The following is a 16,684-nucleotide window of genomic DNA, read 5'->3' as shown; positions in this document are numbered from 1 at the left end:
TAGCGGTTTGCTATAATTCGGTGTCGCTTTTGATCAAAAGCTTTTCCTACTGGTAGTTATATATAACAAGTTGACAGTGATGCTTCATTATTAGAAACCAGAAGTTAGATAGTAGATACTGCATAGTTAGACATTGATGTTGATTTTGCTTTAACGAGCTCACATTATTATTATTTAACTAGTGATTAGGCCTTTGAGACAAGGCCATTTTTTTTGCACAAGCTGCTGCCCACATTGTTTTACCAAGTATTAAACGATATTTTAAAAACTAAATGACAGACACCCATTTTGCTATTATTAGTAACTAGTAATTAAGGGAATGATGTCGTTTTGGCGAATTTAATAAAAGCAACGATGTATTTTTGAGTCGCTAACTAGGAATTAAGGGAATGATGTCGTTTTGGCGAATTTAATAAACGCGACGACCTATTTTTGAGTGGCTAATAGTATTATAAGGAAATTAGTAATAGTAATTTAACAAGGATAAGCATCAATAATAATCATAATCAAAATTATAATTATAATTATAATTATTATATACGTGGTATATAAAAAGGAGAGGTATTGTACGATTCACTCCTTCACAAAATTTACTAAACTTTGGATTTAAATGACCAATCATCATCCCTATCGTTGATCATATTGACCAACGGATCGCATTATATTTATATAAGAATTAGAATAAGATTTTGAATTTAAATTGAGAGAAAGGAAAATAAGATACGATCGTCGATTAGTTACAGGTTGGATGGCAGCCAACAGACGTGGCTGGGGTGTTGGATATATAGTTCAACTGCATATATCAACGTGAACCCCTCTTCTTCATTAAAAGTCTCTTTAATTATATGATTTTGTATTATTTATTTCTATTTTAATAAAACATAAGAGAATACAAAATACTATCAAACAGCTTTATTCCGTGAACTGCTTTCTTGCTCCCCTCCCACAATCTACACAACATATATTCATTCAACCTTTATTAAATAACTTAGATTAAATAATGTAATGTAATTCCTTAAAAGTCAAATCAAATCATATATCAATATCAAATCAAATACTCGTAATAATAATATTGTACTACTCGTAATAACAATAACCAAAATAAAAATACAGTAATTTACAATAAATTTTGAGTACTTTACAGTGTAAACCAAAATCAATTAATGTCTAAATTCAAATTGGATGGTAATTTGGTGTTTGGTTATTTTCTACTGCTTTTTTATGCATGTATTTTGAAGGATTAATTAACATTATTGTTACACAAGGCATCAAATTATATTTGATTAACAAATTTCTTCTTAAATTTGACAATTAATTAATTTGTAAGAATTCCTACCCAAGACTTTTTCATGCAAAACTTCAATATAAAACCAACCTACATTCTTTTACCAAATCTTTACATATCTATCTCATTCAACATTTCAACTATTGAACTTGTCATCAAAGGTTTAATAGACAAACATTAAACATGTCTAATAACGAGACGAATAAGTACGCGTGTGGTGTATTTGGTGCTGTTTTTGGACGAAGATCGAGACGATCAGCCTCAACAGGATCACTAGAGATTGTAGACAGTGTTCCTGACTTACTTAAAACTCCAAGCACCCAAAGATCTAATTCAAGAAGACGAAACGGGTCAAGTGGTGCATTGTCCGATTATTCGTCAAGCACAGAACAAACGGACGTTGTGCTTGACTTGCCTAAAATTCCAAGCAGCAAAAAACCCGATTCAAGAAGACGAAAAGGGTCAAGTGGTTCATCATTTGATTCTTCATTAAATGCAGAACAAGCGCAAAAGAGATCAGATCGGACCACCCCACCGTTGTATGTTCCTCCTCAACAACAAGAAGTTAAGAAAATTACACATGATGTAAAAGTTAGATCAAACGGGTCGAATGGTCAAATGGGTCAACAACATTTTCAAACAAATGGTAAAAGCAAAAAGCTTCCTCAAGGGTCACTTGGGATATCAGGAGAGCTTGAAACCATGATTGACGAACAACAACGTTCAAATTATGCTGCCAACATGAAGGTTTTAGGAAATTTGGGTAATTTAGGGAAACCGAAATCTAGCAATGTCAATTATCAACCAAAAACCGAGCTGAAGGAGCGATCTTTACCAAAGGGGATTGGGAATATAACTAGGAATACAAACAAAGAATCACATAAAGCAATAAAACCAACTTCTTATTGTAGAGCTCTTTCTACAAGAATGGACCCTGAGAAGTTGAAGATCATGGGTAATGAAGATTATAAAAACGGACGATTTGCTGAAGCGTTATCACTTTATGATGCTGCGATTTCAATTGATCCTGAAAAAGCATCGTATAGAAGTAATAAAAGTGCAGCGTTAACAAGCTTAGGGAGGCTTTTAGAAGCTGTTTTCGAAGCTAGAGAAGCAATCAGAATCGAACCCTTTTACCAACGGGCTCATAATCGTTTAGCCACATTATATCTCAGGTTATATATCATTGATCATAATTCATACTATTTTTATCCTCCTGATTTTTATAATACATGCCACTAAAACAAATTTGCAGTTTTTCATATTTAAGCATTATAGGTAGATGCATAATTTTTTTTTGAAATTACATACAAACAAAAATAATAAATACCCTTTTGAAAAAAATAAGAAAGTTTAGGCTAGCTTCAGGAAACAAGAATTTATAAGTTTCAAGATTTTATATACTTCTGCATTTGTGATTATGTCGTAAAGGTTGTCTAGAATCAATCGGCGTGTTGCAATTCATGTGCATAAAATTTGAATGTGATAACAGATTAGGAGATGCGGACAAAACAATGCGTCATTATAAACAGGCTGGGTCAGAAGCCGAGCCCGATCTAATAACAAAAGCTCGAAAACTTCAGGGGCATTTTAGTCGCTGCAACGAGGCAAAGAAACGACGAGATTGGAACACATTGATTAAGGAGACCAGTATAGCTATATCTGCTGGTGCAGATTCTGCACTACAGGTAATTATATGAGCGATGCTCCGTACACCACTAAAATTATCCGTACAACATTAAATATGCACTAGAATGTGTTACTGTACAACCTCTAAAGCAGTTTTATTGGTGTATGGATAAATTTTAGTGGTTTACAGATCACTCTCGTAATTGTATAGATAGAAAAGTCATCATAATAGATTGTTTTTTAGTTTTGGCATGATGAGACTTTTAAACTAATGTTATTTCTTTTTATTTTTATTTATATAAAGATATATACCATGAAAGCAGAGGGGTTATTGAAGTTAAATAGGCATCATGAAGCAGACCAAGTGTTGAGCAGTGCACCAAAGTTTGATGTAGATGACTGTATTAAGTTTTATGGACCGATCACCCATGCTTATATGATGGTTATACGCGCTCACATTGATCTGGCAGCTGGCAGGTACATTTTAAACGTTCATCAGGATAACAGAAAACGTAAATATAAATTAAATAAAATTAAAAAGTTTAAAACCCATGACTGGTTGCATTTGTTGAAAATCTAGTATTAAAGACCACTTCAATATTAACCAATTCAAATCTGTAACAAACATGACAGTATACTACTGTTCTGTTTAAAATATGTTTGTTGTTACTTTCTGTTTGCTTTGTCAAAGTTAGATAATATTCAGAACCAAGTTTCTTCATAACATTACATCATCTAGAAGCTTTTAAAACGGATTTGCCATCTTGATATTTTTTTTTAATTACAGGCCAATCAGAACTCGAAAATGGTAGATATCAACTAATTCAAATGATTTGAATATTTTACTTGATATCAACTACTAAAGTTACTTTTTTTTACCAATAAGATATAAAAGACTCACCAACCATAAGTTAGAAATGTAACCAATTTGAAAGAAGTTGAAATCTTCAAATTTAGGTTATACTCTTATTGATTTGGTCATGGTATACAACATACTCATGTACAAAGTTACCATCAATTCTAACTTTTACCAAATTAATTGAAAACATGATATGTCTAATTATAAACATTTCATTTTAAATGTAACATAATCATATGTAATCATATATGATATATATCATATGCTATATGTATGCTAATTGTGTGAAGTTACATATATAACAAACTCCAGGATTGAAGATGCGTTTGAGGCGGCTCAAATGGCAGTAAAAATGGACCCGAACAATAAAGATGTGAACATGATAGTAAATCGAACAAGGTCAGTAATGGGAGCCAGGTCTAAGGGAAATGAGTTATTTAAGGCTTTTAAATACTCCGAGGCTTTCATTGCATACGGCGAAGGACTTGACCAAGACCCATACAACTCTGTATTGCTCTGCAACCGTGCTGCATGTCGAACCAAACTTGGTCAGTTTGAAAAAGCCATTGAGGATTGCACTGTGGCCTTGAATACGCGTCCCACTTATAGCAAAGCAAGACTACGAAGAGCTGAATGCAATGCTAAGGTGAACCACTGCACCCTTATACTGAACCCATTGTTGTAAATACATAGCACTGTGCTGATATATATAGGGGGAAAATCGACGAAAATACACATTTTTTTCAAAGTTATATAAGAAAATACACTTTTCTTAACGAAATTTGACAAAATACACCATTTGTTAGAACATATCCGCACAATTTTTTTGTTTGGAATGACCTGCTTTTTCTGAAACGTTACCGAATAACTGGCCTGTCGTAGCCAGTGGCGGAACTTGGAGCCAACCACAGATGGGGTGAAACCAGTGGCAGGGGGTAAACACTAAAAAAAAACCTTATTTTTTAGTATAAAAAAATTAGTGTAATTTATTTTTTATTTTTTTAAATCCGGACGGGGCGGGCACCCCTCCTCCGGGTATAACTAAGTACCGCCACCGGTCGTAGCTGTAAACCACGTCTGAACATGTCCGAACACAAACATGCTCGAACTCAGATATGTATGGACACCATTGATTTCGGTGACCAATAAAATTAGTTACAACAACATTCACTGCGTCCGAACATACCCGCACAAGTCTTTGTTCGGATATGTTCGGACACCACTAATTTTCGATGGCCGATAAAATTATTACGACCTCTTCACTACGTACGAACGAACGTATCCGAACACGTTTTTCTTTTTCTTTTTCGGACGTGATTCACATGTATGTTACCTCACTTACTCGGTAACATTTCAGAAACACATATCATAACGAGTGCAAACGTAAAATTGTGCAGGTATAGCATATGGTGTATTTTGTTCGAAAAAATTTAAAAACTGTATTTACTCTTAGAAGTTTGAAAAGGGTGTATTTTCCTATATATAGTCTAAACGACTTAGGAAGCCCGTGCATGGTGGTCGGGTGATAATTAAAAATAAAAATAAATAAATAGAAAGAGGACGAAATAGCTAACGATATGCTGACATCAGCATGATGTTGGCAGAAGGCTACTCTTCACTTGATTTCTTTGTTTTAGCTTATATAGGCTAATAATTACTGATATTTCTCTTTTATGTGTACAAAATAGTTGGGAAAATGGCAAGCTTCCATAGACGATTACGAGGTCTTAGCGAAAGAATCACCAGAATACGAGGAGGTAAGCAAAGCCATGAGAGAGGCTAAAGATCAACTAACGAAACAACGAGCTAACGGAAATGAGAATACAAGTGTCATCACCATATAACAAAACATTGTTTGAATATAATAATTTTCTATGATTGAACTTTTTGCCAATTTTTCAGTACACGTACCAATTTCCATCAAAGAAAAAAATAGTTGATGAATACACCCTTATAAAATTATACTACGTACTAATTACAAATTATATTCATTTATATGTATAATGTATATGTATATGTATATTTCTTGTGCATACCAACACTGTGTACATGTGTGTGCAAATATTGAATAGATGTCACTGTTCATATACTCTTCGATCACATTCTGGTTATAAGTTTGGACAATTTAAAACTTTCATTAAATATTATTTCTGCAGATTTAAAATACATGACTATTTATGTATGTATGTGTATATGTAAATTCCTCTCCATTTTAAAATTTTAACGGCTTTGTATTATTCAGACCTTATTATGTACGGTAGTAATTTATTGGTAATAGGCGACATTAAGTAAGATGATACGGAGTACATGAGTATCGGAAAATAATTGGAGCTGTTAAAAGCACCTAACTTGGAGTTTTTATACTTATTTTTACATGTCATAAAGTCTTCACTTTTAATCCTTATCTTTAATCTTTAATTATTATAATACACTTTTGTACTGAAAGTAGCATTCTTTATTTTTAACAAAGGTGGCACACTACTAGACCCTTTGTAGGAAGAGAATCAGATTAACAACATTTGGGTTGTTATTGAGTCATACTATTAGATTCCTTCAACTTTTTACATAAAACCACCATGACCCACATTCATAAAAGTCTCATTTCTTATCTTTTCATAAAGTAAATCAGATTCCCAGATATTCAATTCATGCATTTCACAATCTTAAGTTTCCTTTTAGCCTTCTGCATTTCAACTACTTTGTGACAGCAAATACACCTGTTTTTCATACCAAAACCCAACTCATTTTGCCTCTTAAAGTGTTATCTTGATAATTTTTTCATTTGGATTCTTCACAAATTGCATTTTCTTTAAAAACCCAACTCATTTTGCCTCTCAAAATGTTATCTTGATAACTTTTTTCATTTGGGTTCTTCAGATTTTGCATTTTCTTGAAAAACCCAACATTTTTCTTGAAAAAAGTTCATATTTTTGTGGATATCCCATTTGGGGTTCTGTTATTTGCTAAATGGGTGTATCGAATTCAAAAGTAGAGACGTGTGAACCTTTGCGTTTATGCAAAGAAAGAAAAAAGTTCATGAAACAAGCAATTGATTCAAGGTACAATTTAGCAGCAGCTCATGTAGTTTATTTTCAATCACTTCAAAATATAGGAATCGCCCTCCGTAAATTTGCAGAAACTCGAGTATCCTTGGAAACATCTCCACTACAACTTGACATCAATGCTGCTTCTTGTGGAAATGGCTGCCTATCTAGCAGTTCACCGCCACATTCACCTAATAATTCGACACCGAATCATACTAAATCAAGTGAGGCTGGTGCAGAAACTGTTAATCTCAATCTTAATCCTAATCCATCCATGATTAGTAGTAGTAACAACAAGGTTTATGTAGATGATCTTGAACCTTTGCCACCACCGCCTCCACGGTTGTCTTGGGACTACTTTAATCCCACCGATGGAAGCTTTAGATTAATGGGTCTTGATAGGTTTCGAGTAAATTGTAACGACACTAATGTAGATGCCGATTTAGGAGGTTTTGTTACACCTCCTGAAACGATAAAAAAGGATCAAAATAGGCGTTGTGAGGATAATGTGACTGATAACAACTTGAACACGTCTGATTTAATCTGCAAAAACGGTCAGCTTCAGCAATGTGATTTGAAAGATGCTAATTTATTAGATGAAGAAACAGAGTTGATCACTAATAGAGCTAAAGATTTTCTTTCTAGTATTAAAGATATTGAGGGTCATTTCATTGAAGCTTCAAAATCTGGGAATGAAGTCTTGAGGATGCTTGAGGCGAGTAAGATTCAAGTTAGCTATTCGGAAGCTAAAGGTATATCGTGTTTCATATATTATTTTGTATTGGTAATTTGATGTATTATTTGTTTGATTAGTGTTAATGGTTTGATTTAGGTAGCTCAACAGGATCATCTATGTCACTCCTAACTTGTTTCCGAAAAGAAAATACACTCGTCGTGCATGGTAAGTTTTGAGATTTTGCTATAAGAGGTTTCAAATTGTGGTTTTTAGTTATTATCCCTTGATGTTGGCATGAAGTTAGTAGTGAAATGAATTCGTAAATGCTACCTGGGACGCGAGTATTTTTACTTAGATCTACGTGGTCAAACTGGGTTATCCCTTGACTATTTCCGACCCATTTCTCTTGGTCAACTCAGAATATGCTATTAGTGAGGCTCGAACCTGATACCATGAACCAACCACTAGTCTATCTTGGGATGATTTACTGTATTTCTGAAAAATAGTTATTTTTTTCTTATGTAGAAGTTCAACCGATGGCAAAGGTAATTACATGGAACCGATCAACGTCTTTAAATTCATCATTATCGAATCCTCTGAGCGAACCAAGAACGAATGAAAATGAAAACAATTTCATAGAAGAGTTTTGCATGATTTCAGGAAGCCATTCTTTAACTCTTGAAAGGTTATATGCTTGGGAAAGAAAGCTTTATGATGAAGTGAAGGTACCCTTCCTTTTTGGTTTCACATTTAGGGTTAAATGTCATTTTTATATAACTTTATAAACATTATTTAATTATTATTATTTTTTTAATTGTGCAGGCAAGCGAATGTATAAGGAAGGAGTATGATAGAAAGTGTGAAGAACTTAGACACCAATGTGCAAAGGATCTCAAACCTGATTTGATTGATAAAACTCGAGCTGTGACTAAAGATCTGCATGCACGTTTGAATGTTTCATTGCATACGGTTGATTCTATATCCAAACGGATTGAGAAAATGAGGGACGAAGAGTTACAACCTCAACTCGTGGAATTCATTCAAGGGTAAACATCAAAATTCAAGTTCAAAAATTGCTTAAGGTTTTAAATAAAGAACTAAAATTACTTGAAAGTTTGTCATAATTTACAGTAAAATGAATGTTACAGATGAAAATCTGGACCAATTTACTTATGAATAGGTCAATAAGGGTCTTATTTTATCAATGGGTCACATTAGTCAAACGGGTCGATAGCTGCTAAAAGACTATTTGATATTGTAATAACAGTGTGTTTCTGCAGATGATATAAAACTTTTTGTTCAACTCAATCTGGTTTGTTTTATAGGTACCAAAATAACAGTTCGATTTATATATATATTTTTTTTTTTTGTGTATATGATGCAGATTAATTAAAATGTGGAAGTCAATGATGAAATGCCACCATGATCAATACTTAAGAATATCATCAGCTTACCATTCAAACATTTCGAAAACTCGAACTCCCAACGACACCAAAAACCACCAGACCATGACTGACCTGCAACACGAAACTGAATGCTTCGGGTCGAGTTTTTCAAACTTAGTCAAATGCTATAATTCATACATTGAATCAATCAATAGTTGGCTTCAAAACTGCATTAGTCAACCAAAGGAACGTGTCAAGAACAGAAGAGTCTTCTGTCCTCAACGGGCAGTGGGCCCACCAATTTTCGTCATATGTCGTGATTGGTCAACTGGGATTCGAAGTCTGCCTACTCAAAAACTTAGTGATGCAATTAAAGACCTTTTATGTCATATTCGACGACTTTCTGTAGAAAATTATGAGAACAACGATGTTGGTTTGATTGAAAATGGAGAGGAGATGAAGAATCATCAAGTTTCAGGGTCGAATTTAAGCATGGTTCGCTCGAGTTTGACCAAGGTTCTTGACCGTTTGACCAAGTTCTCTGAAGATTCATTGAAGATGTATGAGGATATAAAACAGCAAAGCGAGATTGCGGGAAATGCGTACTCAAGTTATAGGCGACCATCTAGAGCTTTTAGCATATGAAATTTTTAGTGATTTGTAGTATTTATTATGGGTTGTTTTTATTACAACATGAAACATGAAAATGAAGTCTGTGTGTTGTATTTTTAGTTTTTTTATTACAGTGATGAACATATAATTCTTATATATATATATATATATATATATATATATATATATATATATATATATATATATATATATATATATATATATATATATATATGTGGATAAGTAAAGCTGAGGGAAGCAAAATTTTTATTTTTTTTCGTTTTTTTTAAAAAATTTTTTCCGGCATCAAGATCACACGAAAATATGAACATTTAGAAGAGACACTTCGTGATGAATGTTATTATTTAGGCGGGAAAACGATCGACAAAAATAACATTCAAGATAATATTGTTCGTGACAAATATGAATGTTTTTTTTTCTTCATGTTTTGTGAAGTAAAATTTAACCCGATTTAGAGTTTAGGGTTTAGGGTTTAGGGAATAAACCCAAAACACCAAACCCTAAACCCTAAACCCTAAACTTTAAACCGTTCGTGTCTAAATCCTAAATCTAAACCCTAAATCTAAACCCTAAACCCTAAATTTCTAAACCCTAATATCTAAACCCTATAAACCCTAATATCTAAACCCTAATATCTAAACCCCAATAGCTAAAACCTCAAAATACGCTCGAAAAACACGATAATTGTTATATATTACTTCTTCGAGCGTTTTCCCGCCAAAATAAAAACATTTATCACAAAGTGTCTCTACTAAATGTTCATATTTTCATCTCATCTATAATATTCGTGAACAAAGTTTTTTCAAAAAACGAAAAAAAAAAAAAAATTTGCTTCCCCCCGCTTCCCCCCGAATGGTTACTTCCCTCTTGATCCTACCACTATATATATATATATATATATATATATATATATATATATATATATATATATATATATATATATATATATATATATATATATATATATATATATATATCAGGGGAAACTTTATATGTATTTATACATATGAAGGATTTTAAGAGCCCTTTTAAAGTAATTTTACCAATTATATCATCATTTGATAATCATTTGAAATGATGATATTAACCATTTAAGTGCTTAATGGTTAAGAGAGTGTTTCAACTCTGAATGGTTCAGCACTGAACCATTTAGCACCATATGTCATTCAGATGTCAGAAACAAACGCACTGAATGCTGAATATTCAAGCACCCTAAGTGTGGTCCACGAAGATATGATCGGAGGTGGAGGGCATGATGAGTGTGGACTCGGTTTCCGGCAAGGCTAAATGAGAACTAGTGTGTAGGGATGCTATGTACATCATTATTAATCATGGCTCGACCCAAAACTGAACACTTCGTAATGGATCCTTGGTCCACACAGGCCCAGCCAGAGCCTGGTTTGGCTAGGTCTGTGATTCAAACTTCAAGGGACATAAGTAGACATCAAATCTAATCAGCTTTAAAACAACTACTTATTAAAAAGCTTTTTTAGACCCTATTTTTGTCCAGACCAAGAAATAATTATAAATGCCTAACTGTATGGCAAAACGCAACTGTTCAGTACTTTTTCTTATAGAACCATTTGTTTTAGTATTGTGTTGGGTACTTCGGTTCAACTCGCAATTTGATAATTTACTTAGATGTCAATTATGATCATTCAAAAGGTTGATGACTCCATTTCTAAATCCATTTTGTAGTGCATTTGGCAGCCAAAATAGTTGATACAGACAAATGTAGCAGCAATTCGCCATTAATGAAATAGTTGAAATTTAAACATAGTCAATGACTTACGGGAGAAAAACATCAACAAATTTAAAAACATTTTGTCTTCTTATTTTCAGACTTGATCATAGTCTTACCTTTTTTTCTTTTCTGTTTATCACGTATGATCCGCTTTCTTTGTATATTGGAAGCTAGAAACCAGCATATTGAGTGTATTCTGTATAAGCTTCACCTGGTGACTGTTTTCCGATCGGTGCCCTTGTCACATGATCGGGTAAATCAAACGCATCAACAAGTTCTTTAGCAATATTCTTCACCTGAAAACTTAAATAATCTGCCAGCTTGTGTATTGCCTACATGTAGAAAGAAAAAAAAAATACATTTGCAAACTTAAAGAGGATGTTGGATGTGTGTTTTATAAAGGAAACATGAGATAAGTAAATAATAGATTAGATATATTGGATGAAACAATACAGGTTGTAGAAGATAAAAATTATCAACGAATCAGTAACCCAATCTGTTTATCCGAAAGTTAAAAACTTTGTTACGAGACAAATCAGTTTCAAAAAGAACATCCAAACACCCGCAAGTAAATTATGATACAACAACAACAACAAAACCCAATACCACATAAGTGGTGTATGGGGAGGTGAGATGTAGACAATCCTTCCCCTATCCGAGAATAAAGTCAAGTCATTTCTCCACCTAGAGTAAAAACACTCTCAAAAGTAGAGAAAATCATCCCTCTCTCTATTCGACGGATGGAGAGATTGCTTCTGAGTGGACCTCCGGCCAATAAGTAGGAAAAAGTTTTTTAAAAAATAAAATAAAATAAAAAATAAAATTGAGACGCCATGAAAATGGTAAAATCAAATTTCCATGGGTTTTAAATCCTGCCTGAAATTTAATTTAGGCTCTAAGAGTCAGTCAAGTCGCCAATAAATCCTGCATGAAAATGGTAAATTATGATACTGGTGTAATTATTATTACCTTGGCTTTGTTTGGGGCAACATAATCCACATTACGATAAGTTCCTATATCGTTCCATATCCGATTCAAGGCATATAAATCACAAACAAGCTTCAAAGCAGCTCGAGAACTTTCATCTGGACAGCTGAAATCAAGATGGCAATTTCGACCCATTAACTTGCAAAAGGATCAATTTAAGCTACGTTTGACCACAAATATCTCAAACTGAAACAGACAGAGTTCAGTCATTGTGTATTTTCAAAGCATACAATCTCCTAATTCATTTTATTCAAAACATTAGGTTACTGAAAATACAACCTAGCTATTATATATTATACAATCATATATTTGATTATATGACCCACCAAGTTTTTATAAAATAAAAAATAAAAGTAAAAAAAAGTAAAGGAAAAAAATATTGTAGAAGAGTTCTGGGTCAACCTAACTTGAAATGGAGTTGATACACCACCTCCTTTTTGCTATACACTACCAAACCAATTTTTTGGACCATTTTACCCTTTCTCGAATAAACTATTTTCATCAAGTAAACTAATTCCGTCAATGGTAAAATGGTCAAAAATATTGGTGTATGGCAAAACAGAGGTGGTGTACAAATCACCACTCAACTTGAAAAGTTCTGTTTTGAATGGAACCCATTGCAACCCATTACCCAACCCATCTAACTTGTGCATTTAGCTACCTGTACATACAACTATTTATTAAAATACCTCTTAACGGCTTCAATGAACTTTTCAAGAATGACTGTTTCAATGTGAGATTCTGCAAGCGTCAAAAGATGATTTAAACATCTATTCCATGCACCAAAGCTTCCAAGAGTCTTGGTATGTTTCTGTAGTCGCACAGCAGCACTTTGTAGCAACCGCGATGTTCGATACTGCACATATTAACGCCATCGATGTACTTAAATTTATAATCTAGAAGAATCCAAATGTTAACTTATGAGATAGTATATGTAAAATGTTTAACTATTTGTCAAATACTAATGTCTACCAAGAATAACTTTTGACAGAATTTTTTTACAAAACTAACTCATTTAAAACTCATAGTCAAACATGGACTTTTATACATGGCAGAAGATATAAAAGATTACCCTGAAAGCGTCTAATTGGAATTTAGGATCTCGTAAATGATCTTCACCTTCCCACCTAGCGGTAACAGGGTTTGGCTGCGAAAGATAAGTATTCATCGACTCTCTCAAATAGTTCCATGTAACCGAAAACGTTCCACCACGAAATTTCTCCTGGTACTGCTTCAATAGATCACCCGCCACCTTAAATATACAAACAAAAAGACGATACTTATTACTGTAATTTACTACGTACTAAACCAAGCCACAACATGTATTTAAGAAGCATAGAGATAACGGTACATAGCAATTTCGACCCATTTAATATGAATGGGTCGATTAAGGGTAGGTTTCACTGAAAACAGGTCGAATACAGATTTACACCGGCCGACAGATGCTACAATGTACTTTTATTACTTAAAACCTGATATAATAAATAAATCTCTATTTAAAGAATCACTGAAATAATTTGAATCTGTAACATTTCAACTTTCAATTCATAATAACAAACTGCTTATTCTGAACTGACCCATTTTAACAAATCATTCATTAGACTGATGTTTAATATACTGGTAATTCAGGTTTCAACCCACTTGTTCCGAAAGTACAAAGAGATTACCCACATTGACCAGACCCGCCCATTTGCCACCTCTAATGAAATTTTACCTGTTGTAAAAGCACAGTGTTGTCTCCTTCAAACGTCTGAAAAATATCATGATCATTCCTCAAGCTTCCAAATCGATTAACAGCTGCATAGCCATGGCCACCACAAGCTTCCCTACAAATGCTTAATGCCTTAGCCGTATACGAAGTCACATACGATTTAAGCCCGGCCGAAAGTGCATGAACATCGGCCACTAATTGTTCATCATGGGTTCTCTTCATTTCAGCATACTTTTCAACCAGATGAACAGTTGAAAAATGAAACGCATAAGTCGACGCCAACATCGGCATCAACTTATGTTGTTGCGATTGGTAATCAAGTATGCTAATTTCGGGCTTTTTCGGAGGGCCAAATTGTTGCCTAAGTAACGAATATCGAATAGCGATAGTTGAAGCAATTTTGAGTACACCGGCTGACGAATAAGCAAGCCCGACTCGTCCACCTACAAGTTCACCTAAAGTGGCGGCAAATCGTTTATTAATAGTTGGAAGAGGACTCGTATATGTTCCGTCTCTTGCCACGTCACCAAATCGGTTAAGAAGATTATCGCGTGGGATTCTTACATTACGGAATCTTAACGCGCCGTTATCGACTCCGTTTAGACCTACTTTATGTCCACAATCGTTTATTTCAACCCCGGGAAGTGTTTCGTGCGTTTTTAGATCTCGTATTGGAACAATGAACGCATGAACACCCATATCGGAAACGCCCTTTTTGTCGTGTGGCAGCATTAATTTGGCGAAAACCGTCGCAAATTTTCCGTGAACTGCCGCATTTCCAATCCACCATTTGATGGCTCCATCGTTTGGTGTATTGATTATGAATTCGTCCGTTATTGGATCGAAAGTAGCAACTGTTTGAATACCCTGAACATTTGAACCTAAAGGGTCAAACGAGACCATGTTATCAGCTCGGGTTGACTTTGTTTGATAACGAGTCAATAAACGATTAAACGAGTCCAAATTGTATAACTTGTATCCCAATGGTTATATACTATTTAGAAGAAATTAAAATTATACTACAACATTAAGTCACTAATTCAATAATGTAGTTTTCTAGACATAATTTATAAAATGTTATTTATATATAATAAAGGGACATAAATTGTTAGGGTGAGCTGAGCTGACCCGACCCAGTTTGATTCAAACCCATCTTTAGCCACTACCCAACCCGCCCGTTTTGCCACTTCTATCAAGAGGTAATGGAAAACACATACCATGGTGAAGCTCTGTCATGGCAAAACAACCGAGATACTCTAAATTGTCGATGCCCTCAAAGTATTTATCCCTATGTTTCTTGGTACCCAAATTTAGCACTGAGCCTCCCCATAAACTGCAAAAGCATAGAGATATTATTAATGTAAAATAGTAAAATCTGGGATTTTCACATTAGTTTCTATATTTATACTATCTTAGTGTTAGTTTTAAGCCAAATCTGCTAAAAATAGCAACATAGTTTTTGTTAATTTAAACCTTAATAAAGGAACTGTGGCAATGTGTGCCTGGAATAATAATCATAACAACATTATTTTTCCTCTCAAATGTGTAAGTTTATACATAATATACCTTATCTCTGCCATTACAAGTTATACTGATAATTAATAACATCATTTAAAAGCCTGCAATTTCTTCGCTTCAGTACACGTAACCATACAATTAACTTCAAGATCCATGCTTAAATCATAAGCACCAGAAAAATGAGGCGCACAATTAAGGTAAAATGCATAAACATGATTTTAATCTACAAGATTTAGAATCAAATTCATGATATATGGAAAAATAAATCATGAATTACTCCTGTTAACACATTAAGATACTAACTGAATAACAAACTAACAAAAACTAGCATTAAGATCAGCATCTTGATAGGTTAAATTATAGCATATATCCACAACTCTCAACAACATACATACAAAAAATCAACCACAAAAGGCTACAACTTAAAATTTATATACCCCACTACTAAAAATAATCTATTTATATGGTCCAATTTCTAACAAAATAAACTGACATACTAATACCGAAAATTAAATAAATAAAAAATTAGAAATTTACAAACAAAAAAAGTGCTAAAAAACGTAAAATTATACCAATGTTAAATTTAATTAACATAATCAATTACAATTACAAATACAATAAAAAATTATAGATGAACTTAATATTTATTAAAAAAATATTGAAGAATTACCTGTATTGAACACCCAATTTAATCCCAAGAGACATATCAACACTACCAACAGCTTCAACCATTGCAAAGTACTTAACAGGATCATCAACAACATATTTAAAAGGTCTAATTCCAGCTTCTCTAACAAGTCCCACTAATTGTTTCATACAAAGTTCTCTATAATCATCTTTTAATATCTCTATCGGTGTTTGAAGATCAGTTCTTGAATTAAAGTACTCAAACACCTTTTCTTGTATATCTTTATGCTTTCCCCTTAAATAAATTGTCAATTTTTCAGCGTCGACGATCATTTTTGTACGGCCGCCGGAGCAAGGTTCGAACTCGAGGTTGTAACGGTGATCGGACGGTGGAGTGAGGTGGAGGGAGAGGTTGCGGAGTCTTCGGGTGGTCGGTTGTTCATCGTCAACGGTATCCTTGAATTTGATTTGATTGGAATTTAGTGCAGATGACATGTTTGATGAATTGTCTAAAAGAAAAAAATGAAAATAAAATCAAGATCAGAAGATGAAGAAGAAAGATGACGGTGGTGCTTATATATGTATG

General features: G+C 33.6%; 2 protein-coding genes across 2 annotated transcripts; one reads left to right on the top strand and one right to left on the bottom strand.

The window, feature by feature from the left end:
- Nucleotides 1-1,468: 1,468 nt before the first annotated feature.
- Nucleotides 1,469-9,530, top strand: LOC139889692 (uncharacterized). The gene is made up of 11 exons (XM_071872628.1): nucleotides 1,469-1,712; nucleotides 1,791-2,460; nucleotides 2,778-2,973; nucleotides 3,219-3,391; nucleotides 4,086-4,419; nucleotides 5,462-5,588; nucleotides 6,943-7,569; nucleotides 7,650-7,718; nucleotides 8,019-8,218; nucleotides 8,316-8,539; nucleotides 8,878-9,530. Exons 1-11 carry the CDS (start codon nucleotides 1,469-1,471, stop codon nucleotides 9,521-9,523), a joined length of 3,510 nt encoding a protein of 1,169 aa, XP_071728729.1. The 3' UTR covers nucleotides 9,524-9,530.
- Nucleotides 9,531-11,185: 1,655 nt separating this feature from the next.
- Nucleotides 11,186-16,684, bottom strand: LOC139893078 (acyl-coenzyme A oxidase 2, peroxisomal). The gene is made up of 7 exons (XM_071876213.1): nucleotides 16,142-16,684; nucleotides 15,171-15,286; nucleotides 13,957-14,834; nucleotides 13,315-13,494; nucleotides 12,932-13,098; nucleotides 12,225-12,348; nucleotides 11,186-11,587 (listed from the first exon to the last, which is right to left on the bottom strand). The coding sequence occupies exons 1-7, from the start codon at nucleotides 16,591-16,593 to the stop codon at nucleotides 11,426-11,428; spliced, it is 2,079 nt and encodes a 692-aa protein (XP_071732314.1). The 5' UTR covers nucleotides 16,594-16,684; the 3' UTR covers nucleotides 11,186-11,425.

Source organism: Rutidosis leptorrhynchoides, chromosome 2 (assembly GCF_046630445.1).
Source record: "Rutidosis leptorrhynchoides isolate AG116_Rl617_1_P2 chromosome 2, CSIRO_AGI_Rlap_v1, whole genome shotgun sequence".
In the NCBI taxonomy this organism is placed as follows: domain Eukaryota; kingdom Viridiplantae; phylum Streptophyta; class Magnoliopsida; order Asterales; family Asteraceae; genus Rutidosis; species Rutidosis leptorrhynchoides.
This window is presented reverse-complemented; position numbering and strand designations above follow the sequence as displayed.

Bases quoted from the DNA above. Each gene is read 5' to 3' on its own strand.
- LOC139889692 (XM_071872628.1), top strand. From the start codon at position 1,469: ATGTCTAATAACGAGACGAATAAGTACGCGTGTGGTGTATTTGGTGCT. The intron at 1,713-1,790 runs GCAGCAAAAAAC...ATGCAGAACAAG, and splicing joins TGACTTGCCTAAAATTCCAA to CGCAAAAGAGATCAGATCGG. The intron at 7,570-7,649 runs GTATATCGTGTT...GGTTTGATTTAG, and splicing joins TAGCTATTCGGAAGCTAAAG to GTAGCTCAACAGGATCATCT.
- LOC139893078 (XM_071876213.1), bottom strand. From the start codon at position 16,593: ATGTCATCTGCACTAAATTCCAATCAAATCAAATTCAAGGATACCGTT. The intron at 15,287-16,141 runs GTAATTCTTCAA...ATGCTTTTGCAG, and splicing joins AAATTGGGTGTTCAATACAG to TTTATGGGGAGGCTCAGTGC. The intron at 13,099-13,314 runs GTAATCTTTTAT...TAATATGTGCAG, and splicing joins TCCAATTAGACGCTTTCAGG to TATCGAACATCGCGGTTGCT.